Raw genomic sequence first — 27491 nt, 5'->3', positions numbered from 1 at the left:
TAGTAGGTTTAACTGGCTCAGTGATGTTTTGTTTATTTTAGCTGGTTACTGCCCTGAAGCCACACTAGTTTGTATCTAAAGTAAATGGAGTGTAGGACTGTGATTACACAGCTCTGTATTGTTTACCATCTTATGATTTACAACAGTTAAACCACAGTAACAACTCAACACTAGTATGGGAGATATGAAGCTACATACACTTTAGAAGAATAAACACATTTTTGACAACTAACATTTTTCCTCTGCAATCAGACTTGTAAATCATCAAACCTATTTTGTAGCACACGAGTCCCTGCAGATGGGCTGTGTACTTTCTGTAGATGCAAAATATTGTGTGCCTCCCTCCATACTTGTTATCTTGATATTCAGAGTAGACAAATTGGATGTAAGTGACTTCTTACATTCCTTGATTTCAACCTGATTGTCTTAATGTCAGATCTAATGAACTTCCAAAACAGAGCTACTAGATCACTTAAATTACACAATTGAAAGCATATGTGTATTGTTTGTGTATTTATACACAAGCACTCATATATATTCAAATAATTACAAAAAAAAATAAATCTTTGTTTACCTGTTACTACCACACACCAAATCCGGTCGTTGGTACTTCCTGGCTTGTGTAGCCACTAGGTAACAAAAGCTCAACACTGCGCCTAGCATCCTGGAGCACTTCTGTTGTGTTTTGCACGTGCTTCGAAGTTTGTACGTGCTATGGAGTTTTTAAATGTTTTGGAGTTTTTACGTGTTTTGGACCTTTTACGTATGCCGTTAGTTTTGTGCCACTATTCTGAGCACATGTAAAAAAAAATTGCAGGTGCAAGTGTAGCATTTTGAGGAGAAATTTATTTTGAGCAAAGAAAAGCTGAATTTGAGTGAACAAAATTCATTGCTGTGTGCAAAAAATGTATTTCAGTGTTTGCTATTATCCACACACACTCACAATAGCAGCCCTTCTCGCTCTATTTTTGCATTTGCGCTCGCTCGCAATGTGTTGCTCGCGCGCTCAACTCTTTCTGTACACCGTTATATTGGTGCCAAAAAAAAACAGCCAATTACAGACTTGGATGCAAAAAAAATCTGATTGGCTGTTTTGGTCTCCAATCAGCTCGAAATGACAAAATGCAATATCCCAGAATCCATTTCGTCCAAAACGCAAACGAGGCAGCAGCAGAGAAACACAGAGTGGCGGAGTTTGAATTATTACTCTGTCTGGGTCACAAAATAAACGTTTAAGTTATTTTCAAGCGAGAATGTAGCTGTGTAAGCTTCAAATGGCTTTATTGGCAATGAGAAAAGCTATAAAACACTGACTTATTTAAAACATTTTCCTAGGAAGTGCATAGATAGTGTTATCATTATTGACTTTCTTTTACTTTTTTCAGGTCGCAATAAGAAAAATTGTTTCTGACAACTGGTTCGGTCTAAGGTTAATTCTTGGTGGAGTTTAAGCAAAATCGTGGTGGTGATACTAGTGTTGGTTTGCTGGTTGGCCACAACTGTGAATCCTGGTAGATCTGTTGCAACAGATTGACAAAAATAAATATTTATTAGTCCTGATGAGCAAAGACCAAGTCATTACTGCACACAAGTCTTGGCAAAAAAAGCAGACAGACCAGTATTTCTTCAAATACGTGTACCTGCAGCATGCTGTAGTGTTATAAGAATATTGTTTATACTCCATATGCACAGATTTCTATAAATAATGCTACATGCTTTAATTGTGTGTATTTGTAGCTCTTATAATCCCGCTAAAACTCTTTGAGGGGAAGAGTTTTAGCGGTTTAATGTCTTTTTCCAGAATTAAACCGCATTTAGTCGCTGTTTAATGTCTTGCAGTAAAATAGATATGTTGCCCCTGCTGGACTCCGCAATACAACTACCGGGGTTCTCTGTGCACCGCGCGGACAGGTCGCAGGATCTTACTGGGAAAAGCAGAGGCGGTGGTGTATGTTTCATGATCAACAACAGCTGGTGTGATTTTTCGAAAGTGCACCCGGTCAAATCCTTCTGCTCACCGGACCTGGAGTACCTGATGATTAAGTGCCGGCCATTCTGGCTGCCGAGGGAATTTACAGCAGTGATTATTACGGCTGTTTACATTCCCCCACAAGCCGACACTGACCGAGCACTCAGGGAACTGTACAGCGCGATCAGCAGCGAGGAAACCGCACACCCAGGGGCAGCGTTTATCACAGCCGGAGACTTTAATAAGGGAAACCTGAAGAAAGTCTCACCCAAACTCCACCAACACATACATTTTAACACTCGTGGAGAACGGCTTCTGGACCACTGTTACACCTCTTTCCGGGATGCGTACAAAGCCCTCCCCCGCGCCCCATTCGGCCAATCAGATCACTGCTCCATCCTGCTCCTGCCCGCCTACAGGCAGAAGCTGAAACAGGAAGCTCCAACCCGGAGGGCGGTGCACTGTTGGACGGACCAATCGGAGTCCGCGCTGCGGGACTGTTTTGATCACGCGGACTGGGAAGTGTTTAACGTGGCCGCTAAAGACATTGATGAATACACAGACTCAGTCTGTGGATTTATCAGGAAATGCGTGGAAGATGTCGTCCCATCCAGAACAGTTAAATCCTTCCCAAATCAAAAACCCTGGATTAACGGAGATGTTCGCACGGCACTGGCGGCACGGAGCACCGCCTTTGCCTCCGCGAACACATCGGACTACAAACACTCACATTACCAACTCCGGAAGACGATCAAAGCAGCCAAACGTGAGTACAGGGACAGGGCGGAGCAACAGTTTGACAACCCTCGGAGTATGTGGCAGGGACTAAACACGATCACAGACTTTAGAGGGAAAACCAGCACACCGCAGACCACGGCCTCTCTGTGTGAGGATCTAAACGTATTCTACGCTAGATTCGACACAGCGAACACCATGAGACCGGACAGTGTGCGCACCGCGGATGACGTCAGTGCGCACACTGTGTCTGAGGAGGATGTGCGGAAGTGCTTCAGGAAGGTGAACGCGCGCAAAGCTACTGGTCCGGACGGGATTCCCGGCCGCGTCCTCAGGTCATGCGCGGCTCAGCTGGCTGGAGTGTTCACGCACATCTTCAACCTTTCCCTCTCTCTGTCTGTAGTCCCAGCCTGCTTCAAAATGGCCACCATCGTCCCTGTACCCAAATCCTCCACCATCTCCTCATTGAACGACTGGCGACCTGTAGCCCTGACCCCCATCGTGAGCAAATGCTTCGAGAAGCTGGTCAGGGACTTCATCCGCTCTGCACTACCCGACTCACTGGACCCTCGACAGTTTGCATACCGCCACAACAGGTCCACTGGTGATGCCATAGCCCTGACACTACATACTGCCCTGTCACACCTGGAGAAGAGAGACACGTATGTGAGAATGCTGTTTGTAGATTACAGCTCAGCATTCAATACCATCGTTCCCTCGAAGCTGGACAGGAAACTGCAGGATCTAGGACTGAGCAGCTCCCTCTGCAGCTGGATCCTTAGCTTCCTGTCTGACAGACGCCAAGTGGTCAGACTGGGCAGCATCACCTCATCCCCCATCACACTGAACACTGGTGCTCCACAGGGGTGTGTACTGAGCCCTCTCCTATACTCACTCTACACCTACGACTGCACAGCCACTAACAACTCCAACATCATTGTGAAGTTTGCGGACGACACTACAGCGGTGGGTCTTATCACCAACAGTGATGAGACGGCTTACAGGGAGGAGGTCAGCGCCCTGACCCACTGGTGTCAAGACAACCATCTCACCCTCAACGTCGCAAAGACAAAGGAGTTGATAGTGGACTTCCGGAGGTGCAGAGAAGTACACACCCCCATCACCATCAACGGCGCTGCTGTGGAGAGAGTGAGCAGCTTCCGGTTCCTTGGAGTACATCTGGCTGAGGATCTTACGTGGTCAGTACACACAAAAAAAACAGTGAAGAAGGCGCAGCAGCGCCTCTTCTTTCTCAGGAGACTGAAAAGATTCGGCATGAGCCCCCGCATCCTCAGGACCTTCTATCACTGTGCCATTGAGAGCATCCTCACTGGATGCATCACCACCTGGTATGGCAACAGCACCGCCTACAACTGCAAAGCTCTCCAGCGAGTAGTGCGGTGCTCTGAACGGATAATTGGAGGTGAGCTTCCCTCCCTCCAAGACATCTACAGGAAGCGGTGCCTGAGGAAAGCGGGGAGGATCATCAAGGACTCCCGTCACCCCAGCCATAAACTGTTCAGACTGCTTCCATCAGGAAGGAGGTTCTGCAGCATCCGGTCCCGTACCAGCAGACTGAGAGACAGCTTTTTCCATCAGGCCATCAGACTGCTGAACACTTCATAGACACCTCAGCTTCACTACTGGAACTTCAACATTATGCACTACATACCGTACAGAAATGCCACTGTTTTGCACATATTCAACTCTGTATATTTTTATATTTTTATATATTTTATTTTATTATTGTTTACTATTTAATTTGTAAAAATGTGTATACACACCCACACACACACACCACACACACACACACACACACACACACACACACACACACGTAGGAAAACATTTAGTATACACATCCAGAAATGCATACACTATTATATATTGTACATATATTTATTAGTTTCAGGTTGGCCATTCTTGTATTTTGCTCGTTTGTGTTGTTGTGTTTTGCACATCTCTGTTGCTTGTGGGGCTCGCACACAAGAATTTCACTCGCATGTGCTGTGCCAGTGTGCCTGCACATGTGATGTGACAATAAAAGTGATTTGATTTGATTTGATTTGGTGGGGAAAAAACACTTGAATATCTGCAACTTTCAGGGAGCTTTCTCAGCAGACACCAGCGAGCACAGCCCGAAGCTACTTCGCTTGTTTAAAATTCCACTTGGGTGTGCCGTCTGAGAAACGCCTGTGTTTTGACATTGATAGAGAAGTGAAGCAATAGACAAGAGAAGAAGCTCTTGAGTTAACACACTTACACTAACCAGACTCCCAACACTTTGACGCAGGACAAAGTCAGTCTTTTTTTTTCCAAACATGGGGAAACTTTTGATTTCCTCCACCTACCTAATGCTGGTAAGTGCTTCTAGTTTGGTTTTAGAGCATGCCTACATGATTGATACATGTTTACTTTCTCTCACTTTTGTCATGCCAGGAAGCATTAAAACATTAAATGTGACCAGTCAGTTTGAAACTCACTTTCACCTCCAGATCCTGTCCTGTGTGGAGTCGTGCTTTCTGCTGAGATCTCTCTACGTAATTGTACCTGAAATAATTCCAGCTGGATACCAAGTAGCAAAAGGTGCCGCTCTGTGTATTTGTGTTATTCCTTCAGTTTGAAAAAGTGTTGTAAGCCGAATGTTTTGTGTTTTATGTCTCTTTTTATCTTTCACTTTCTCGCTTTTCAGTTGAAACTGTCGGCTGTGTTGCAAAATCAGTGCAGTTAACTGTGAAGGACCCGAGTTTCACAATAAAAAGTAACGGAGCAGTCGTAGCTTTAACGTCTGTCTCAGTGGCAGAAGGAGGACGGACATTTTCTGTGTCTGCTCGGGACAATAGTGGACTGGAAAGAAAGATGGAAGTTCACCTTGTCCGCAGTACAATGCCGAAAAGACATGTAAGGCAACTGCATATTGTGAGTCGTTTATACAGGTCAGAAGGCACAGTCTTTTTTTCTTTTTTATCTAACATGTCTGAACTTGTTGGAATGTCACAGCGACGAGGCCAAGGCTCCCTGAACCGCTCTAAAAGACCGGCCTGTCGTTTTCCGACGTCTGTAGTCGAGAATTATGAAGGGAACTATCCAATACTCCTTGAGAAGGTGAATTGAATGCTAAATTTATATACCCTCCCTTCATTTGATCTGATTCAGGTTACATTCAGCTGACAAAGTTATTATTTTCTTTGATGTTATGTGTTTGAGCTACAGTACCATATTGTAAACTGCGTACACTTTTGATCTATTTCATGACCCTGTGAGCTGAAAGAGCCCACAGCAGACTGCTTCATGATAAACACGTTATGAATAACAGAATCCTTGTTTTTGTTTATGATTTTATTTGGATTCTCCTGTAGCTGGTGTCAGAGCCCTCAGCAAGCCATGATATGTACTTTACTATTGAAGGAGAAGGAGTCGATACGTATCCAACTGGAGTGTTCAGTATAGACAGAGACACGGGGGATCTGTTCTTGCTCAAAGCAGTGGATCGTGAGGAGTTCCCAGCATATAATGTGAGTGTGAAGATGACGCTGATTTAGAAGATTTGTAAAGAGTTCCAATAATGTTCCACAGTCATCTTTAACGGGTGATTTATCAATCATTCAAATAGCTGCAGAGTATTTGTTCCTCTACTGAGCATGTTTGTTTATTTCTTTTTTTTTATTTATTTATGTTTTCATTCAAACCTGGTACTGGCACAGTTCACATATGGAGTCTTGTTATGTCCCTGCCTCTCCTTTCGATATTTGTGTGCATTAACCTAGTCAAATGTGTGTGTTTTTTTTCCCTCTATAGTTTGTAGTGCGTGCTTTTGACAAGCATACCAATGTGGAGCTAGAGGAGAAATTCCCCCTGAGAGTGATTGTAGATGATGTCAATGACAATGCTCCAGAGTTCGTAGGTCCTTTACACTTTACAGTTCCTGAGCACTGTAGTGCAGGTGAGAAAGACAACATACAGTAATAGTTGATTCTGTGGTATTTGACTTTCAGTGCAGTTGCTCTAAATGATTATGGGTTACAATACAGGGACTGTGGTGGGAGTGGTGAGTGCAACTGACAGAGACCGAATTTACACCAACCATGTGAAGATTAAATATACACTCGTATCTGGATCAGACATGTTTACCATTCATCCAGAAACAGGTGTCATCACAACAACAACCAACACCCTAGACAGAGAGGTGAGCACTGCCTCTGCATCACTGATACCTGTGAACTTTATGTAATTGAAAACTTGCATTATTGAAATTGATGATGCAAGTGCTTTACAACATATTTTTATTATAATACTTTTCTAACATTTCTTTTAAAGTTAAAAGACAACCATGTGGTGACTGTAAAAATCCAGGATATGAATGGTGCACCAAATGGTCTGTTTGCCACATCGACAGCAACAATTGCTCTGAGTGATATTAATGACAATCCACCAGCCTTCATGAAATCATCTGTAAGTGTTTGAAAGAAGTGTCAGTTTGTAATTTGGCTGAATAACTGAAATCATATCGATTGATTTTAGCGTCCTTTTTCTACCTTTTTCACCAAAATACTTTTTACTGACATAATTAAAGAAATACTAAAGACACCCCCTCTCTTCCCCATCTTCTTGCTCTTTCTTGTAGTATAATGTTACTGTGCAAGAAGATGAAAGTGAAAAACTTTTACTTCGAATTCCTGTTCAAGATAAAGATTTGATAAACACATCGAACTGGATGTCAAAGTTTGTTATTACTAAAGGAAACGAAAATGGAAATTTCAGGATAGTTACTGACCCCCAAACAGATGAAGGGCTTTTGTACATCTCAAAGGTGAGACTGGATTATTATTCAATTCATTATTATCATTTAGTGATGTTGGTGGAAGCATTTTGCATGGATCACATCTAATGCAAAGTCAGCCTATATACAACTGATTTATATTTATAAACTTTAAAATGTCTTTCTTTTTTCCAGCCATTAGATTATGAGAAGACCAACGATGTCCAGCTCCTTATCACTGCACAAAATGTAGCATCACTGAATGGCAGCAGTGCCACGTGGCAGTCCATCCCTGTGAATGTCAATGTTGAAAAAGTGGATGCAGGGTAAGATGGGTATGGTTGTTTCCTTTGTCTGAACTCTTGGAAAATGACTGATACACCTTTTCCTGCAGCTCTGTGTCCTTCGGACTACTAGGAATTATGACTATGCTGTGCCCTGTGGTCCTGCTCCTGATGCTCTGTGAGTCTCCCATTGTGATTAAGTTGTAAGGGTTAGATAGGGGTTCTCTTGTAGTTTGCTCATTGCATATTAGGAAGTGAACACTATTGCATACAATAGTGTAGTGTATAATGCTGCTATGCTCATTCTTGTGATGCCTACCACACATAAAAGAACTCTGTGACCTCTGATTTTGAACACGCCTGCTTTTTGTTGCAGTCCTGCTTCTTGCATTTTTCTGTCTAACAAAGAGAGAGAAATTGCAGCTTAATGAACCAGGAAACACAGGAAGAATCCCACTCATATCCAACATAGAGGTCCCAGGGGACAGCGCGGTAAGGTTAGTAACGTAGAAGCACCGTCTCGGCTTACAGTTATTCACAAAGAAACCATATTTGCTTCTCCCCCCCCCCCCCCCTCCTTTGGCTTTATTTGTTTTATTGCTGCTTTTGCTTTGATTGATGCAAGTCTCATCAGTCGTCTCCATTTCGAGACTGACCAAACACTAAATGGTTTATGTTAAGGGTGTAATGATTAATCTTGGCTTGAAAGAAAAACCTCAAGCACCATTGGTCAGCCTGTTGGTAGTGGTGTAGACTAAAGAGGTTTTCTGTATAACAAATGGTCACTATCTACATCAGGTATTTTTTTTTTTTTATGATTACAAACATGAGTTAAATCCCATTTGTAATATCGTCTTTTTCTCTAAGTCTGGATAGTATCCTGTGCAAACCTCAGCATTTCTCAGCTTTTGGTAAAATATATTTTGTCTTTAACTTGTTGGTGATATGTTAGCCCGATGTTCAATATCTGACCGTCAGTAATAACAGGAAATATTAACAAACTGCCTGTGTCTTCTAGAAACTGATCCAAATGGGAACAAAAGGGCAATACGCAGACGATATCATTCACTTCTAAGGGTCTAAGTATGTGGCTGTGTAACTGGCTCTATCAGATGTTGCAGTGATAATAATGAAAACGATAACATTGACTTTCTGAACACATTCGGATGAAAGTTAAAAACTCTTGCAAAGGTCTGCAGAAAGAAATGAAAACAGTCACTCCAGATTAATGTTGTTTACTTTAAGCTGTAAAAGATGCAGATTGGGTCTGAATGCTTAGCTTGTTTCTGGGGTAAGAATACATATATAAAAAAAGAACAAGCAGGCGGTGCAGGTGTGTATCTGCTATTGCTGTTTTTTGCTTTATTTCTTTGCTGTTATTGTTGTTGTGAGTTTTTTGTTGTTCCTTTGTTTGTATTTTTAATGTTAAAGTGGTTTTGTTCTAAAAACTAAGCAGATGCTGTTAGTTGTGCATACTGTGTGCTGTATGGCTTTAGCAACATTTCCACCAGGAGCTCCTTACCAAGCAATCTTTTGGAGCTTTGTACCTCAAGATCTAAAAAAAAATCATATCTTTATTTTTGGAGGACAGCTCCTTCTTACACTTCAGGAGTCTTTGGTGCATGGACGTTTCTGGTTGGAAAGCAATTTCTCATAAAAATCCAGCTGTTTTTGGGGTATATCACATAAATTGTTGATTATCATTAACTTAAATTAATTCAGAAAGCTGTGAAGGGAAATGGAAACAAAACAAAAACAAAACTGTGTTTTCTTGCACACAAGCTATTGGTGGGAGAACATACAAAACCACCTTAAGGGAACCTTTTAGCTCTTAGTTCATGGACTAGAAGTTCTGGTTAATTTGGGTTGAAATTAAGCTACTCGTGTTTGTCTGTATATTAGTTAGTAGTCACTATGGTATGTTTTACTCTTTTTTTATTTAAATCATTGTCTGCAGTAAGAAAGTGCATTTCTTTTTTCGCCTTGTTGCTGGTTTTTATTGTTATTAATTTTCATCTTTGCAGATATATTTGAAGTAAAACAAAAACATAACGAAAGAAAATAACTGCCTAATATTTCACAATATGTGATGTAAAAATTAGACCTTCATAATGATCTATTTTACTCAGTGTTGATTTACTCCTGCTGAATTTCCTAATGGCACAGCAATATTGTGTTACTGTGTTTTATTTCAACTCCCTGACTGTCAAATGGGTGCAGGTTATTGAAACATTTCTAACAGTCTCCTTTTACAATCTGCACAAGGGCAGAACTGGAGAGGTAAAGTGTTACTGCCTGAAACTAAATACAACTGGCTGCACAGTGAAAACACAGTAAAAAAATTAAAAACAAATTGAGCATTACAGTGTGTGTAATGTTCCACTATCTGAACTTAAATTTGTTTTTTGTAACCATTTCCTTTATTGCTTACTTTCAAAAATGCTATTTCTGTGAACAAGATGCTCTAGTGACTCATCGAATGATGCTACTGACCAGCCAATCAGTGGCATGCAGTCTGACGGTGTCACACTGTAGTACCTGTTTGGATCACTTGGAAATCTGGCTGAGCATGTACTATAACCTGATGGCAAACCCTGCAAACCACGCAGAGTTGATCCAAGTAGGTACTAATGGAACAGGGAATTAACTGCCAACATACCGTCATATAGGCACCTACTATAAAATCTGAAATGTGGGAATAAAACATGGAACTTGAACAGGAACTGAAGGAAAAGCTATAAAAGACATTGAAAAGAGACATGCAAGCTGAATGGCTCAATGACTTGGCTTTGTTTTAAAGTTTGAATGGTGTCTGTAGGTCAACGTATGTGGAAGTAAAGTTGAAAAGGGAGGTGGAGATTCTCTCATTTGAAATACATTATAATGTTTTGTTGAATAAACTTGAATATTTCAAAAAAAACAAAAGTTAGAAATGAGAAATATTCTACTGAGGAAACATGAGTAATAACTGTGGCATTCCTTTAATGCACTCTCTAACCTTGCTTGTTGCTTTTTGAGATTTAGACTACCTACCCCATGAAGTAAGATTCAAAAACACAGTGATATATATAAAAAAAAGTGCCAGGAAAAAAGAAAGAATCGTCATGCCCTGCATGTTTGTGTAGCAGACCCAAAAGCAAACACAGGAGAAATGAACTGATGATCAAACCATTATTACGGCTGATATTAAGAAAAAAACAAACAAACAGTAAAACAAGTGAAACTAAACCTATTCTGGGACTGAACTAAACAAACTATGAAGACAATGACACGAGGCATAAGATGAAAACTCAACAGGTGTATGTAAAACCGTGAAGTACTTCAAACATGACATGAGCATGAACCTGAACTGTTGAAAGCAAACACTCAGTGACCTGACCTGACTTGACATGGTGACATGACAAGGAGGAGAGGAAGACAGAGGACTTAAATATACAGGAGGGTAATGAGGGAAGTGGAAACACCTGAGGAAACACAGCTGACAAAAATGAACATGATGCCACAGGGGAAGCAAAACTAAACCCACTGAAAATAATAATTTACAAAAACCACTTGCAAAATACAACAGGAAACATAATGGAGACTTGACAACACAAGCTTAGAAAATGTAACACAGGGAGAGAATAACGCACTGAGATAACTGAAAGTAAAAACACTGAGGACAAAACAGACTACATAGAGGAGAGGAAAAGACTCATATCAGGAGACATAGATGAAACAAAAGCTAGAATGAAACTCAATTACTCCCTAACTGAATTATAACACAAGAATTTAATATAATCTCAATCTAACATAAGGAAATCAAAAATAAAAAAAATTAACTCAAAACGCCTGGTCACAAACAAAAATTCCAAAAAATAATAAATGTATATGGCTTGAGCCACCTGAGTATATTATATTATCAACATTTATATCCAGTCATGGCAGCCATGATCACTTTCTAATGCCAGGCCTGATGTTTTGTGCCCTCACCTGTTCTCAGCTGCATTTGAATAAAACACCAATTCCACCCATTTAAGCTTAAATTTCAAAACTAACATTTTAACTACTGATTTTATCTATTGTTCTGATTTTTGATTTTATATACTGTTTTGTTTGTTTGTTAATTAGTTTGTTTGTTTGTTTGCTTGTTTTAATCAATTTTAAATCATGCTTTTTATTTGTTTTTGTTTTTAATGTCTCTGTAAAGCACTTTGAATCACCTTGTTGTTGAATTGTGCTATACAAATAAACTTACCTTGCCTATATGCATATTTTTCACAGCCACCTATACAATGGGTTGTTATATGTGGTATCACAAGTAACAAGCACAGCTTATGTCCCACCTCACAACATACAGATTAGTTTTTTGGGTTTTTTTTTGTAAATGCTGGCTTTATTGGCAATGAGAAAAGCTATAAAACACTGACTTATTTAAAACATTTTCCTAGGAAGTGCATAGATAGTGTTATCATTATTGACTTTCTTTTACTTTTTCCAGGTGGCAACAAGAAAAATTGTTTGTGACAACTGGTTCGGTCTAAGGTTAGTTTTTGGTGGAGTTTAAGCAAAATCTTAGTGTTGATACTAGTGTTGGTTTGCTGGTTGGCCACAACTGTGAATCCTGGTAGATGTGTTGTATTAGGAAACTGTATTAGTCCTGATGAGCAATGACTAATTCATTACTGCAGACAAGTCTTGACAAAAAAAGCTGACAGACCAGTATTTCTTCAAATACGTGTACCTGCAGCATGCTGTAGTGTTATAAGAATATTTTTTATACTCTATATGCACAGATTTATATAAATAATGCTACATGGGGAAATAGTAAAGCATTTAGTTGCGGTTTAATGTCTTGCAGTAAAATAGACATGTTGCCCCTGCTGGTGGGGAAAAAAATGTGAATATCTGCAACTTTCAGGGAGGTTTCTCAGCAGACACCAGCGAGCACAGCCCGAAGCTATTTCGCTTGTTTAAAATTCCACTTGGGTGTGCCGTCTGAGAAACGCCTGTGTTTTTACATTGATAGAGAAGTGAAGCAATAGACAAGAGACAAAGCTCTTGAGTTAACACACTTACACTAACCAGACTCCCAGACGCAGGACAAAGTCAGTCTTTTTTTTTCCAAAGATGGGGAAACTTTTGATTTCCACCACCTACCTAATGCTGGTAAGTGCTTCTAGTTTGGTTTTATAGCACTCCTACATGATTGATACATGTTTACTTTCTGTCACTTTTGTCATGCCAGGAAGCATTAAAACATTTAAAGGTGACAAGTCAGTTTGAAACTCACTTTCACCTTTAATGCACTCTCTAACCTTGCTTGTTGCTATTTGAGATTTAGACTACCTGTGCTGTGAAGTAAGATTCACAACCACAGTGGTATAACAAAAAGTTCCAGAAAAAACAAAATTGTCACGGCCGTCATGGCCGGTGTGTTTGTGGAGCAGACCCAAAAGCAAGCATAGAAGAAATAAACTGATGATCAAACAAAAAGTGAGCCTTTATTACGGCTGATAAAAAAAAGAAAAAACAAAACAGAAAAACAAGGCGAGACCAAACAAAAGTGAAACCTAATCTGGGACTGAACTAAACAAACTATGGAGACAATGACACGAGACATAAGATGAAACCTGAACAGGTGAATGAAAAACCTTGAACGTGAAGTACTTTAAACATGACATGAGCATGAACCTGAACTGCTGAAAGCAAACACTCAGTGGCCTGGCTTAGTGTCATTGTCGTCATAGTTTGTTTAGTTTAGTCCCATTTTAGGTTTCACTTATGTCATTCTTTTCAGCACAACCTCACATGTCTGAATTTACAGTTATGTTTTCATTTTGACATACTGTATTAGCACAACTGATCTAAAGTCAGACAAAAAACAAACTCTGATTAGAAAAAGGTACATTTTTTACTGTAACAACCGCATATACACACTCCAAACACGCTAAATCTCTCACAATCTCTCTCTGTCTCTCTCTCACCATCACTCCTTAAATTCCCCCCTCTTTCTAAACATCCAAATGTCATGTTGCCAGAACATTTTTTGATTGGTCAACATTTTACATTTTTCCACCAACACAGGTGTTCTTTGTTTTGTTTCTTTTTTTAATGCTCATAAGCTGAGAGTGCTTGCTAGAGCTGTCCTTAGACATTACAGGTGAGGAAAAGATGCCACGTATATATTGTTTATCATGACTCTGGTTTTACGTGGCCTATCAACACAACTGAAAAACTGTTATATATCATCTTTTTGCTTTGTCATCTTGAAGTACTCATGTGATTGGTTTACCACAACTACTTTATTTATCCTCAGTCAAACAGCAGCACTCATGCGATAGTGGGGTGTGCCGTCTGAGAAACGCCTGCCTTTTTACATTGATAGAGAAGTGAAGCAATAGACAAGTGACAAAGCTCTTGAGTTAACACACTTACACTAACCAGACTCCCAACACTTTGTCGCAGGACAAAGTCAGTCTCTTTTTTTTTCTAAGATGGGGAGCATTTTTGATTTCCTCCACCTACCTAATGCTGGTAAGTGCTTCTAGTTTGGTCATGTAGCACTCCTACATGATTGATACATGTTTACTTTCTGTCACTTTTGTCATGCCAAGAAGTATTAAAACATTTAAACATGACAAGTCAGTTTGAAACTCACTTTCACCTCCAGATCCTGTCCTGTGTGGAGTCGTGCTTTCTGCTGAGATCTCTCTACGTAATTGTACCTGAAATAATTCCAGCTGGATACCAAGTAGCAAAAGGTGCCGCTCTGTGTATTTGTGTTATTCCTTCTGTTTGAAAAAGTGTTGTACGCCGAATGTTTTGTGTTTTATGTCTCTTTTTAACTTTCACTTTCTCGCTTTTCAGTTGAAACCGTCGGCTGTGTTGCAAAATCAGTGCAGTTAACTGTGAAGGACCCGAGTTTCACAATAAAAAGTAACGGAGCAGTCGTAGCTTTAACGTCTGTCTCAGTGGCAGAAGGAGGACGGACATTTTCTGTGTCTGCTCGGGACAATAGTGGACTGGAAAGAAAGATGGAAGTTCACCTTGTCCGCAGTACAAAGCCGAAAAGACATGTAAGGCAACTGCATATTGTGAGTCGTTTATACAGGTCAGAAGGAACAGTGCATCTTTTTTCTAACATGTCCAAACTTGTTGGAATGTCATAGCGACGAGGCCAAGGCTCCCTGAACCGCTCTAGAAGACGAAGCTATGGGGATTTGAATGTAGTGGAGAACTATGAAGGGAGCTATCCAAAACTAATTGACAGGGTGAATTGAATGTTTAATTTTCATCATTTATGATCACTGTGGTATACAAATGTTTATTGTCAATACACATCAGATTGTAAAGACTTTATGAATAACAGAATCCTTTTTTTTCTTTTCCTTAATATGTATCATTTTATTTGGTTTCTGCTGTGGCAGGGGTCAGATTCCCCAGACAGCCGTTATTGGTACTTTATTGAAGGAGAAGGAGTCGATACGTATCCAACTGGAGTGTTCAGTATGGACACAGACACGGGGGCTCTGTTCTTGCTCAAAGCAGTGGATCGTGAGGAGTTCCCAGCATATAATGTGAGTGTGAAGATGACGCTGGTTTAGAAGATTTGTAAAGAGTTCCAATAATGTTCCACAGTCATCTTTAACGGGTGATTTATCAATCATTCAAATAGTTGCAGCGTAATCAATCCTCTACTGAGCATGTTTGTTTATTTATTTTTTCATTCAAACCTGGAACTGGCACAGTTCACATATGGAGTCTTGTTATGTTCCTGACTCTGCTTTCTATATTTGTGTGCATCAAACTAGTCAAACGTTTGTTTGTTTTCCCTCTATAGATTTTGATGATTGTTTTTGACAGGCATACCAATGCGGAGCTAGATGAGAAAGCCCCCCTGAGAGTGATTGTAGATGATGTCAATGACAATGCTCCAGAGTTCGTAGGTCCTTTACACTTTACAGTTCCTGAGCACTGTAGTGCAGGTGAGAAAGACAACATACAGTAATAGTTGATTCTGTGGTATTTGACTTTCAGTGCAGTTGCTCTAAATGATTATGGGTTACAATACAGGGACTGTGGTGGGAGTGGTGAGTGCAACTGACAGAGACCAAATTGGCACAGACCATGTGAAGATTAAATATACACTCGTATCTGGATCAGACATGTTTACCATTCATCCAGAAACAGGTGTCATCACAACAACAACCAACACCCTAGACAGAGAGGTGAGCACTGCCTCTGCATCACTGATACCTGTGAACTTTATGTAATTGAAAACTTGCATTATTGAAATTGATGATGCAAGTGCTTTACAACATATTTTTATTATAATACTTTTCTAACATTTCTTTTAAAGTTAAAAGACAACCATGTGGTGACTGTAAAAATCCAGGATATGAATGGTGCACCAAATGGTCTGTTTGCCACATCGACAGCAACAATTGCTCTGAGTGATATTAATGACAATCCACCAGCCTTCATGAAATCATCTGTAAGTGTTTGAAAGAAGTGTCAGTTTGTAATTTGGCTGAATAACTGAAATCATATCGATTGATTTTAGCGTCCTTTTTCTACCTTTTTCACCAAAATACTTTTTACTGACATAATTAAAGAAATACTAAAGACACCCCCTCTCTTCCCCATCTTCTTGCTCTTTCTTGTAGTATAATGTTACTGTGCAAGAAGATGAAAGTGAAAAACTTTTACTTCGAATTCCTGTTCAAGATAAAGATTTGATAAACACATCGAACTGGATGTCAAAGTTTGTTATTACTAAAGGAAACGAAAATGGAAATTTCAGGATAGTTACTGACCCCCAAACAGATGAAGGGCTTTTGTACATCTCAAAGGTGAGACTGGATTATTATTCAATTCATTATTATCATTTAGTGATGTTGGTGGAAGCATTTTGCATGGATCACATCTAATGCAAAGTCAGCCTATATACAACTGATTTATATTTATAAACTTTAAAATGTCTTTCTTTTTTCCAGCCATTAGATTATGAGAAGACCAACGATGTCCAGCTCCTTATCACTGCACAAAATGTAGCATCACTGAATGGCAGCAGTGCCACGTGGCAGTCCATCCCTGTGAATGTCAATGTTGAAAAAGTGGATGCAGGGTAAGATGGGTATGGTTGTTTCCTTTGTCTGAACTCTTGGAAAATGACTGATACACCTTTTCCTGCAGCTCTGTGTCCTTCGGACTACTAGGAATTATGACTATGCTGTGCCCTGTGGTCCTGCTCCTGATGCTCTGTGAGTCTCCCATTGTGATTAAGTTGTAAGGGTTAGATAGGGGTTCTCTTGTAGTTTGCTCATTGCATATTAGGAAGTGAACACTATTGCATACAATAGTGTAGTGTATAATGCTGCTATGCTCATTCTTGTGATGCCTACCACACATAAAAGAACTCTGTGACCTCTGATTTTGAACACGCCTGCTTTTTGTTGCAGTCCTGCTTCTTGCATTTTTCTGTCTAACAAAGAGAGAGAAATTGCAGCTTAATGAACCAGGAAACACAGGAAGAATCCCACTCATATCCAACATAGAGGTCCCAGGGGACAGCGCGGTAAGGTTAGTAACGTAGAAGCACCGTCTCGGCTTACAGTTATTCACAAAGAAACCATATTTGCTTCTCCCCCCCCCCCCCCCTCCTTTGGCTTTATTTGTTTTATTGCTGCTTTTGCTTTGATTGATGCAAGTCTCATCAGTCGTCTCCATTTCGAGACTGACCAAACACTAAATGGTTTATGTTAAGGGTGTAATGATTAATCTTGGCTTGAAAGAAAAACCTCAAGCACCATTGGTCAGCCTGTTGGTAGTGGTGTAGACTAAAGAGGTTTTCTGTATAACAAATGGTCACTATCTACATCAGGTATTTTTTTTTTTTTATGATTACAAACATGAGTTAAATCCCATTTGTAATATCGTCTTTTTCTCTAAGTCTGGATAGTATCCTGTGCAAACCTCAGCATTTCTCAGCTTTTGGTAAAATATATTTTGTCTTTAACTTGTTGGTGATATGTTAGCCCGATGTTCAATATCTGACCGTCAGTAATAACAGGAAATATTAACAAACTGCCTGTGTCTTCTAGAAACTGATCCAAATGGGAACAAAAGGGCAATACGCAGACGATATCATTCACTTCTAAGGGTCTAAGTATGTGGCTGTGTAACTGGCTCTATCAGATGTTGCAGTGATAATAATGAAAACGATAACATTGACTTTCTGAACACATTCGGATGAAAGTTAAAAACTCTTGCAAAGGTCTGCAGAAAGAAATGAAAACAGTCACTCCAGATTAATGTTGTTTACTTTAAGCTGTAAAAGATGCAGATTGGGTCTGAATGCTTAGCTTGTTTCTGGGGTAAGAATACATATATAAAAAAAGAACAAGCAGGCGGTGCAGGTGTGTATCTGCTATTGCTGTTTTTTGCTTTATTTCTTTGCTGTTATTGTTGTTGTGAGTTTTTTGTTGTTCCTTTGTTTGTATTTTTAATGTTAAAGTGGTTTTGTTCTAAAAACTAAGCAGATGCTGTTAGTTGTGCATACTGTGTGCTGTATGGCTTTAGCAACATTTCCACCAGGAGCTCCTTACCAAGCAATCTTTTGGAGCTTTGTACCTCAAGATCTAAAAAAAAATCATATCTTTATTTTTGGAGGACAGCTCCTTCTTACACTTCAGGAGTCTTTGGTGCATGGACGTTTCTGGTTGGAAAGCAATTTCTCATAAAAATCCAGCTGTTTTTGGGGTATATCACATAAATTGTTGATTATCATTAACTTAAATTAATTCAGAAAGCTGTGAAGGGAAATGGAAACAAAACAAAAACAAAACTGTGTTTTCTTGCACACAAGCTATTGGTGGGAGAACATACAAAACCACCTTAAGGGAACCTTTTAGCTCTTAGTTCATGGACTAGAAGTTCTGGTTAATTTGGGTTGAAATTAAGCTACTCGTGTTTGTCTGTATATTAGTTAGTAGTCACTATGGTATGTTTTACTCTTTTTTTATTTAAATCATTGTCTGCAGTAAGAAAGTGCATTTCTTTTTTCGCCTTGTTGCTGGTTTTTATTGTTATTAATTTTCATCTTTGCAGATATATTTGAAGTAAAACAAAAACATAACGAAAGAAAATAACTGCCTAATATTTCACAATATGTGATGTAAAAATTAGACCTTCATAATGATCTATTTTACTCAGTGTTGATTTACTCCTGCTGAATTTCCTAATGGCACAGCAATATTGTGTTACTGTGTTTTATTTCAACTCCCTGACTGTCAAATGGGTGCAGGTTATTGAAACATTTCTAACAGTCTCCTTTTACAATCTGCACAAGGGCAGAACTGGAGAGGTAAAGTGTTACTGCCTGAAACTAAATACAACTGGCTGCACAGTGAAAACACAGTAAAAAAATTAAAAACAAATTGAGCATTACAGTGTGTGTAATGTTCCACTATCTGAACTTAAATTTGTTTTTTGTAACCATTTCCTTTATTGCTTACTTTCAAAAATGCTATTTCTGTGAACAAGATGCTCTAGTGACTCATCGAATGATGCTACTGACCAGCCAATCAGTGGCATGCAGTCTGACGGTGTCACACTGTAGTACCTGTTTGGATCACTTGGAAATCTGGCTGAGCATGTACTATAACCTGATGGCAAACCCTGCAAACCACGCAGAGTTGATCCAAGTAGGTACTAATGGAACAGGGAATTAACTGCCAACATACCGTCATATAGGCACCTACTATAAAATCTGAAATGTGGGAATAAAACATGGAACTTGAACAGGAACTGAAGGAAAAGCTATAAAAGACATTGAAAAGAGACATGCAAGCTGAATGGCTCAATGACTTGGCTTTGTTTTAAAGTTTGAATGGTGTCTGTAGGTCAACGTATGTGGAAGTAAAGTTGAAAAGGGAGGTGGAGATTCTCTCATTTGAAATACATTATAATGTTTTGTTGAATAAACTTGAATATTTCAAAAAAAACAAAAGTTAGAAATGAGAAATATTCTACTGAGGAAACATGAGTAATAACTGTGGCATTCCTTTAATGCACTCTCTAACCTTGCTTGTTGCTTTTTGAGATTTAGACTACCTACCCCATGAAGTAAGATTCAAAAACACAGTGATATATATAAAAAAAAGTGCCAGGAAAAAAGAAAGAATCGTCATGCCCTGCATGTTTGTGTAGCAGACCCAAAAGCAAACACAGGAGAAATGAACTGATGATCAAACCATTATTACGGCTGATATTAAGAAAAAAACAAACAAACAGTAAAACAAGTGAAACTAAACCTATTCTGGGACTGAACTAAACAAACTATGAAGACAATGACACGAGGCATAAGATGAAAACTCAACAGGTGTATGTAAAACCGTGAAGTACTTCAAACATGACATGAGCATGAACCTGAACTGTTGAAAGCAAACACTCAGTGACCTGACCTGACTTGACATGGTGACATGACAAGGAGGAGAGGAAGACAGAGGACTTAAATATACAGGAGGGTAATGAGGGAAGTGGAAACACCTGAGGAAACACAGCTGACAAAAATGAACATGATGCCACAGGGGAAGCAAAACTAAACCCACTGAAAATAATAATTTACAAAAACCACTTGCAAAATACAACAGGAAACATAATGGAGACTTGACAACACAAGCTTAGAAAATGTAACACAGGGAGAGAATAACGCACTGAGATAACTGAAAGTAAAAACACTGAGGACAAAACAGACTACATAGAGGAGAGGAAAAGACTCATATCAGGAGACATAGATGAAACAAAAGCTAGAATGAAACTCAATTACTCCCTAACTGAATTATAACACAAGAATTTAATATAATCTCAATCTAACATAAGGAAATCAAAAATAAAAAAAATTAACTCAAAACGCCTGGTCACAAACAAAAATTCCAAAAAATAATAAATGTATATGGCTTGAGCCACCTGAGTATATTATATTATCAACATTTATATCCAGTCATGGCAGCCATGATCACTTTCTAATGCCAGGCCTGATGTTTTGTGCCCTCACCTGTTCTCAGCTGCATTTGAATAAAACACCAATTCCACCCATTTAAGCTTAAATTTCAAAACTAACATTTTAACTACTGATTTTATCTATTGTTCTGATTTTTGATTTTATATACTGTTTTGTTTGTTTGTTAATTAGTTTGTTTGTTTGTTTGCTTGTTTTAATCAATTTTAAATCATGCTTTTTATTTGTTTTTGTTTTTAATGTCTCTGTAAAGCACTTTGAATCACCTTGTTGTTGAATTGTGCTATACAAATAAACTTACCTTGCCTATATGCATATTTTTCACAGCCACCTATACAATGGGTTGTTATATGTGGTATCACAAGTAACAAGCACAGCTTATGTCCCACCTCACAACATACAGATTAGTTTTTTGGGTTTTTTTTTGTAAATGCTGGCTTTATTGGCAATGAGAAAAGCTATAAAACACTGACTTATTTAAAACATTTTCCTAGGAAGTGCATAGATAGTGTTATCATTATTGACTTTCTTTTACTTTTTCCAGGTGGCAACAAGAAAAATTGTTTGTGACAACTGGTTCGGTCTAAGGTTAGTTTTTGGTGGAGTTTAAGCAAAATCTTAGTGTTGATACTAGTGTTGGTTTGCTGGTTGGCCACAACTGTGAATCCTGGTAGATGTGTTGTATTAGGAAACTGTATTAGTCCTGATGAGCAATGACTAATTCATTACTGCAGACAAGTCTTGACAAAAAAAGCTGACAGACCAGTATTTCTTCAAATACGTGTACCTGCAGCATGCTGTAGTGTTATAAGAATATTTTTTATACTCTATATGCACAGATTTATATAAATAATGCTACATGGGGAAATAGTAAAGCATTTAGTTGCGGTTTAATGTCTTGCAGTAAAATAGACATGTTGCCCCTGCTGGTGGGGAAAAAAATGTGAATATCTGCAACTTTCAGGGAGGTTTCTCAGCAGACACCAGCGAGCACAGCCCGAAGCTATTTCGCTTGTTTAAAATTCCACTTGGGTGTGCCGTCTGAGAAACGCCTGTGTTTTTACATTGATAGAGAAGTGAAGCAATAGACAAGAGACAAAGCTCTTGAGTTAACACACTTACACTAACCAGACTCCCAGACGCAGGACAAAGTCAGTCTTTTTTTTTCCAAAGATGGGGAAACTTTTGATTTCCACCACCTACCTAATGCTGGTAAGTGCTTCTAGTTTGGTTTTATAGCACTCCTACATGATTGATACATGTTTACTTTCTGTCACTTTTGTCATGCCAGGAAGCATTAAAACATTTAAAGGTGACAAGTCAGTTTGAAACTCACTTTCACCTTTAATGCACTCTCTAACCTTGCTTGTTGCTATTTGAGATTTAGACTACCTGTGCTGTGAAGTAAGATTCACAACCACAGTGGTATAACAAAAAGTTCCAGAAAAAACAAAATTGTCACGGCCGTCATGGCCGGTGTGTTTGTGGAGCAGACCCAAAAGCAAGCATAGAAGAAATAAACTGATGATCAAACAAAAAGTGAGCCTTTATTACGGCTGATAAAAAAAAGAAAAAACAAAACAGAAAAACAAGGCGAGACCAAACAAAAGTGAAACCTAATCTGGGACTGAACTAAACAAACTATGGAGACAATGACACGAGACATAAGATGAAACCTGAACAGGTGAATGAAAAACCTTGAACGTGAAGTACTTTAAACATGACATGAGCATGAACCTGAACTGCTGAAAGCAAACACTCAGTGGCCTGGCTTAGTGTCATTGTCGTCATAGTTTGTTTAGTTTAGTCCCATTTTAGGTTTCACTTATGTCATTCTTTTCAGCACAACCTCACATGTCTGAATTTACAGTTATGTTTTCATTTTGACATACTGTATTAGCACAACTGATCTAAAGTCAGACAAAAAACAAACTCTGATTAGAAAAAGGTACATTTTTTACTGTAACAACCGCATATACACACTCCAAACACGCTAAATCTCTCACAATCTCTCTCTGTCTCTCTCTCACCATCACTCCTTAAATTCCCCCCTCTTTCTAAACATCCAAATGTCATGTTGCCAGAACATTTTTTGATTGGTCAACATTTTACATTTTTCCACCAACACAGGTGTTCTTTGTTTTGTTTCTTTTTTTAATGCTCATAAGCTGAGAGTGCTTGCTAGAGCTGTCCTTAGACATTACAGGTGAGGAAAAGATGCCACGTATATATTGTTTATCATGACTCTGGTTTTACGTGGCCTATCAACACAACTGAAAAACTGTTATATATCATCTTTTTGCTTTGTCATCTTGAAGTACTCATGTGATTGGTTTACCACAACTACTTTATTTATCCTCAGTCAAACAGCAGCACTCATGCGATAGTGGGGTGTGCCGTCTGAGAAACGCCTGCCTTTTTACATTGATAGAGAAGTGAAGCAATAGACAAGTGACAAAGCTCTTGAGTTAACACACTTACACTAACCAGACTCCCAACACTTTGTCGCAGGACAAAGTCAGTCTCTTTTTTTTTCTAAGATGGGGAGCATTTTTGATTTCCTCCACCTACCTAATGCTGGTAAGTGCTTCTAGTTTGGTCATGTAGCACTCCTACATGATTGATACATGTTTACTTTCTGTCACTTTTGTCATGCCAAGAAGTATTAAAACATTTAAACATGACAAGTCAGTTTGAAACTCACTTTCACCTCCAGATCCTGTCCTGTGTGGAGTCGTGCTTTCTGCTGAGATCTCTCTACGTAATTGTACCTGAAATAATTCCAGCTGGATACCAAGTAGCAAAAGGTGCCGCTCTGTGTATTTGTGTTATTCCTTCTGTTTGAAAAAGTGTTGTACGCCGAATGTTTTGTGTTTTATGTCTCTTTTTAACTTTCACTTTCTCGCTTTTCAGTTGAAACCGTCGGCTGTGATGCAAAATCAGTGCAGTTAACTGTGAAGGACCCGAGTTTCACAATAAAAAGTAACGGAGCAGTCGTAGCTTTAACGTCTGTCTCAGTGGCAGAAGGAGGACGGACATTTTCTGTGTCTGCTCGGGACAATAGTGGACTGGAAAGAAAGATGGAAGTTCACCTTGTCCGCAGTACAAAGCCGAAAAGACATGTAAGGCAACTGCATATTGTGAGTCGTTTATACAGGTCAGAAGGAACAGTGCATCTTTTTTCTAACATGTCCAAACTTGTTGGAATGTCATAGCGACGAGGCCAAGGCTCCCTGAACCGCTCTAGAAGACGAAGCTATGGGGATTTGAATGTAGTGGAGAACTATGAAGGGAGCTATCCAAAACTAATTGACAGGGTGAATTGAATGTTTAATTTTCATCATTTATGATCACTGTGGTATACAAATGTTTATTGTCAATACACATCAGATTGTAAAGACTTTATGAATAACAGAATCCTTTTTTTTCTTTTCCTTAATATGTATCATTTTATTTGGTTTCTGCTGTGGCAGGGGTCAGATTCCCCAGACAGCCGTTATTGGTACTTTATTGAAGGAGAAGGAGTCGATACGTATCCAACTGGAGTGTTCAGTATGGACACAGACACGGGGGCTCTGTTCTTGCTCAAAGCAGTGGATCGTGAGGAGTTCCCAGCATATAATGTGAGTGTGAAGATGACGCTGGTTTAGAAGATTTGTAAAGAGTTCCAATAATGTTCCACAGTCATCTTTAACGGGTGATTTATCAATCATTCAAATAGTTGCAGCGTAATCAATCCTCTACTGAGCATGTTTGTTTATTTATTTTTTCATTCAAACCTGGAACTGGCACAGTTCACATATGGAGTCTTGTTATGTTCCTGACTCTGCTTTCTATATTTGTGTGCATCAAACTAGTCAAACGTTTGTTTGTTTTCCCTCTATAGATTTTGATGATTGTTTTTGACAGGCATACCAATGCGGAGCTAGATGAGAAAGCCCCCCTGAGAGTGATTGTAGATGATGTCAATGACAATGCTCCAGAGTTCGTAGGTCCTTTACACTTTACAGTTCCTGAGCACTGTAGTGCAGGTGAGAAAGACAACATACAGTAATAGTTGATTCTGTGGTATTTGACTTTCAGTGCAGTTGCTCTAAATGATTATGGGTTACAATACAGGGACTGTGGTGGGAGTGGTGAGTGCAACTGACAGAGACCAAATTGGCACAGACCATGTGAAGATTAAATATACACTCGTATCTGGATCAGACATGTTTACCATTCATCCAGAAACAGGTGTCATCACAACAACAACCAACACCCTAGACAGAGAGGTGAGCACTGCCTCTGCATCACTGATACCTGTGAACTTTATGTAATTGAAAACTTGCATTATTGAAATTGATGATGCAAGTGCTTTACAACATATTTTTATTATAATACTTTTCTAACATTTCTTTTAAAGTTAAAAGACAACCATGTGGTGACTGTAAAAATCCAGGATATGAATGGTGCACCAAATGGTCTGTTTGCCACATCGACAGCAACAATTGCTCTGAGTGATATTAATGACAATCCACCAACCTTCATGAAATCATCTGTAAGTGTTTGAAAAAACTGTCTGCATGTAATTTGGCTGAATAACTGAAATCATATCGATTGATTTTGGCGTCCTTTTTCTACTTATTTCACCAAAATACTTTTTACTAACATAAGTAAACAGCAATTAACCCCCTCTGCTTTTTTTCTTGTAGTATAATGTCACTGTGCAAGAAGATGAAAGTGAAAAACTTTTACTTCGAATTCCTGTTCAAGATAAAGATTTGATAAACACATCAAACTGGATGTCAAAGTTTGTCATTACTAAAGGAAACGAAAATGGAAATTTCAGGATAGTTACTGACTCGCAAACAAACGAAGGGCTTTTGTACATCTCAAAGGTGAGACTGGATTATTATTCAATTCATTATTATCATTTAGTGATGTTGGTGGAAGCATTTTGCATGGATCACATCTAATGCAAAGTCAGCCTATATACAACTGATTTATATTTATAAACTTTAAAATGTCTTTCTTTTTTCCAGCCATTAGACTATGAGAAGACCAATGATGTCCAGCTTCAGATCACTGCACAAAATGTAGCATCACTGAATGGCAGCAGTGCCACGTGGCAGTCCATCCCTGTGAATGTCAATGTTGAAAAAGTGGATGCAGTCAGGGCTGGACTGGGACAACAGATAGGCCCGAGCATTTTGACCAGAGACCCGCCCACCAGGTATTATAGGAAAAATCATAAAGCCTTTGAATGAAAACAAACGCTGTTGTGACAGTGATGTACAGTCTTGTTGGTATATATATGATTTCTATACATTTTACATCAGATAAACACTTTGGTTGTAAGATTCATACATTTATTTAATAACAGCCAGACATTTTAAATGAAAATAAGAAAGAAAAGTATTTCTTTGTGCCCCCCTCTCCCTGTTAATGCCCTACCTGGCCCCCTGGCAAAACTTTGCTAGATCCACCCCTGCACAGTTACCAGCTGTCAGCTACTTAGAAAAGGATCCTGGTGTTATTTGTCTCTCAGAAACAGTTCATAACTTCCTTTCAACTCATTCATGTCACCTAAAATGTAAACCTGTTTCTTCATTACCTGTTCAGCTCTGATGATTCAGTAAGGACATCTCCTGGTTTCATCTTCATGTTTCCCTCTCACCAAACTGATATCATGACCAGCAGCTTTTACAGCTGTTGGCTCCAGCAAATATCAGCTGATACTAGAAATCAATATTAAATAAATTCTAACAACAGCTGATCAAGCTTAAACCTGCTGCTGTTGTTTAGCGTGACATCTGCCGGTTTCCCCGTTCTGGTGCAAATTGGGCGATAAACAAGAGAGACGGGACTTCAAACCATTCAAAATCACAAAGCTAAAAAAAAACAATCAATATACCTACAATATTGATCAGTTTCCCTGCACGCAGTCGATCTAGGGCCGTTTCTTCTATTAAATTCAATTCTTCTTTTAAAACACTAAAAAAGTCCAACGACACACATTAAAAATGGGCACCTACAATAACAAATGATCCAAACAAAATGGCAAAAGACTCTTACCAACAGTATACCCACTCACACCCAAGCGAATTAATCGCCTCTGGTTTTTTTCCACAGAAGAGCACTGACTTCACCGCACACACCCACTACCTTTGCACAGCTCTTCAGCCAATCACCTGGCAGAGAGCAACAAACTGCCAGGTGACACTTGTTACATATGGATTCAGGGTAAGATGGGGTGTGGTTGCTTTTTGGACACTTGGAAAAATGACTGATTCACCTTTTCCTGCAGGTCTGTGTCCTCCTCCTACTGCTTTGTGAGTCTCCCACTGTGATTAAGTTGTAAGGGTTAGATGGGGGTTCTCTTGTAGTTTGCTCATTGCATATTAGGAAACGAACAATGCGGCATACAATAGTGTAGGTATACCACACATAAAAGCACTCTGTGAGCTCTGATTTTGTCTCAGTCCTAGTCCTTGCATTTTTCTGTCTAAAAAAGAGAGAGAAATTGCAGCTTTATGACTCTGGAGACACTGGAGGAATCCCACTCAAAGCTAACATGGAGGCCCCAGAGGACAGCACGGTAAGGATAGTAATGTGTAACCAATGTCTCCGTTTCCAGGTCTTCTAAAAAACACACACACACACACACACACACACACACACACACACACACACACACACACACACACACATTTACTTTGTTTTACAAGAAAAATCTTCTTGAAAAATGGGTTTAAAAAC

At 39.1% G+C, this 27491-nt stretch overlaps 3 protein-coding genes and 2 long non-coding RNA genes across 5 annotated transcripts; all 5 read left to right on the top strand.

The window, feature by feature from the left end:
• Positions 1–4929: 4929 nt before the first annotated feature.
• LOC308402017 (desmocollin 2-like protein) lies at positions 4930–10238 on the top strand. Its single transcript, XM_080890540.1, has 13 exons — positions 4930–5064; positions 5200–5290; positions 5397–5605; positions 5705–5809; positions 6064–6219; positions 6503–6647; positions 6736–6890; positions 7022–7156; positions 7329–7514; positions 7659–7789; positions 7858–7925; positions 8124–8244; positions 8766–10238. Exons 1-13 carry the CDS (start codon positions 5026–5028, stop codon positions 8770–8772), a joined length of 1548 nt encoding a protein of 515 aa, XP_080746666.1. The 5' UTR covers positions 4930–5025; the 3' UTR covers positions 8773–10238.
• Positions 10239–12762: 2524 nt separating this feature from the next.
• On the top strand, positions 12763–14644 carry LOC308402104. Its single transcript, XR_013972700.1, has 3 exons — positions 12763–12895; positions 14400–14490; positions 14597–14644. It is a non-coding gene; the product is annotated as an uncharacterized lncRNA (long non-coding RNA).
• A 614-nt stretch (positions 14645–15258) lies between these two features.
• Positions 15259–15937, top strand: LOC308402097. The gene is made up of 3 exons (XR_013972699.1): positions 15259–15306; positions 15570–15714; positions 15803–15937. It is a non-coding gene; the product is annotated as an uncharacterized lncRNA (long non-coding RNA).
• Positions 15938–16127: 190 nt separating this feature from the next.
• On the top strand, positions 16128–19305 carry LOC308409323 (desmocollin 2-like protein; the record flags this gene model as incomplete). The annotated part of the gene is made up of 6 exons (XM_080901971.1): positions 16128–16223; positions 16396–16581; positions 16726–16856; positions 16925–16992; positions 17191–17311; positions 17833–19305. 6 exons carry the CDS (start codon positions 16128–16130, stop codon positions 17837–17839), a joined length of 609 nt encoding a protein of 202 aa, XP_080758097.1. The 3' UTR covers positions 17840–19305.
• A 3985-nt stretch (positions 19306–23290) lies between these two features.
• Positions 23291–26952, top strand: LOC308409317 (desmocollin 2-like protein; the record flags this gene model as incomplete). The annotated part of the gene is made up of 10 exons (XM_080901952.1): positions 23291–23330; positions 23664–23872; positions 23966–24067; positions 24224–24373; positions 24637–24781; positions 24870–25024; positions 25156–25290; positions 25445–25630; positions 25775–25965; positions 26865–26952. 10 exons carry the CDS (start codon positions 23291–23293, stop codon positions 26950–26952), a joined length of 1401 nt encoding a protein of 466 aa, XP_080758078.1.
• Between the last annotated feature and the right edge of the window lie 539 nt (positions 26953–27491).

Source organism: Rhamphochromis sp. 'chilingali', assembly GCF_963969265.1.
Source record: "Rhamphochromis sp. 'chilingali' genome assembly, chromosome: 1".
Taxonomy (NCBI): Eukaryota; Metazoa; Chordata; class Actinopteri; order Cichliformes; family Cichlidae; genus Rhamphochromis; species Rhamphochromis sp. 'chilingali'.
Note: the sequence above shows the minus strand (reverse complement) of the source record. Positions and strands in the feature narration are given on the sequence as shown.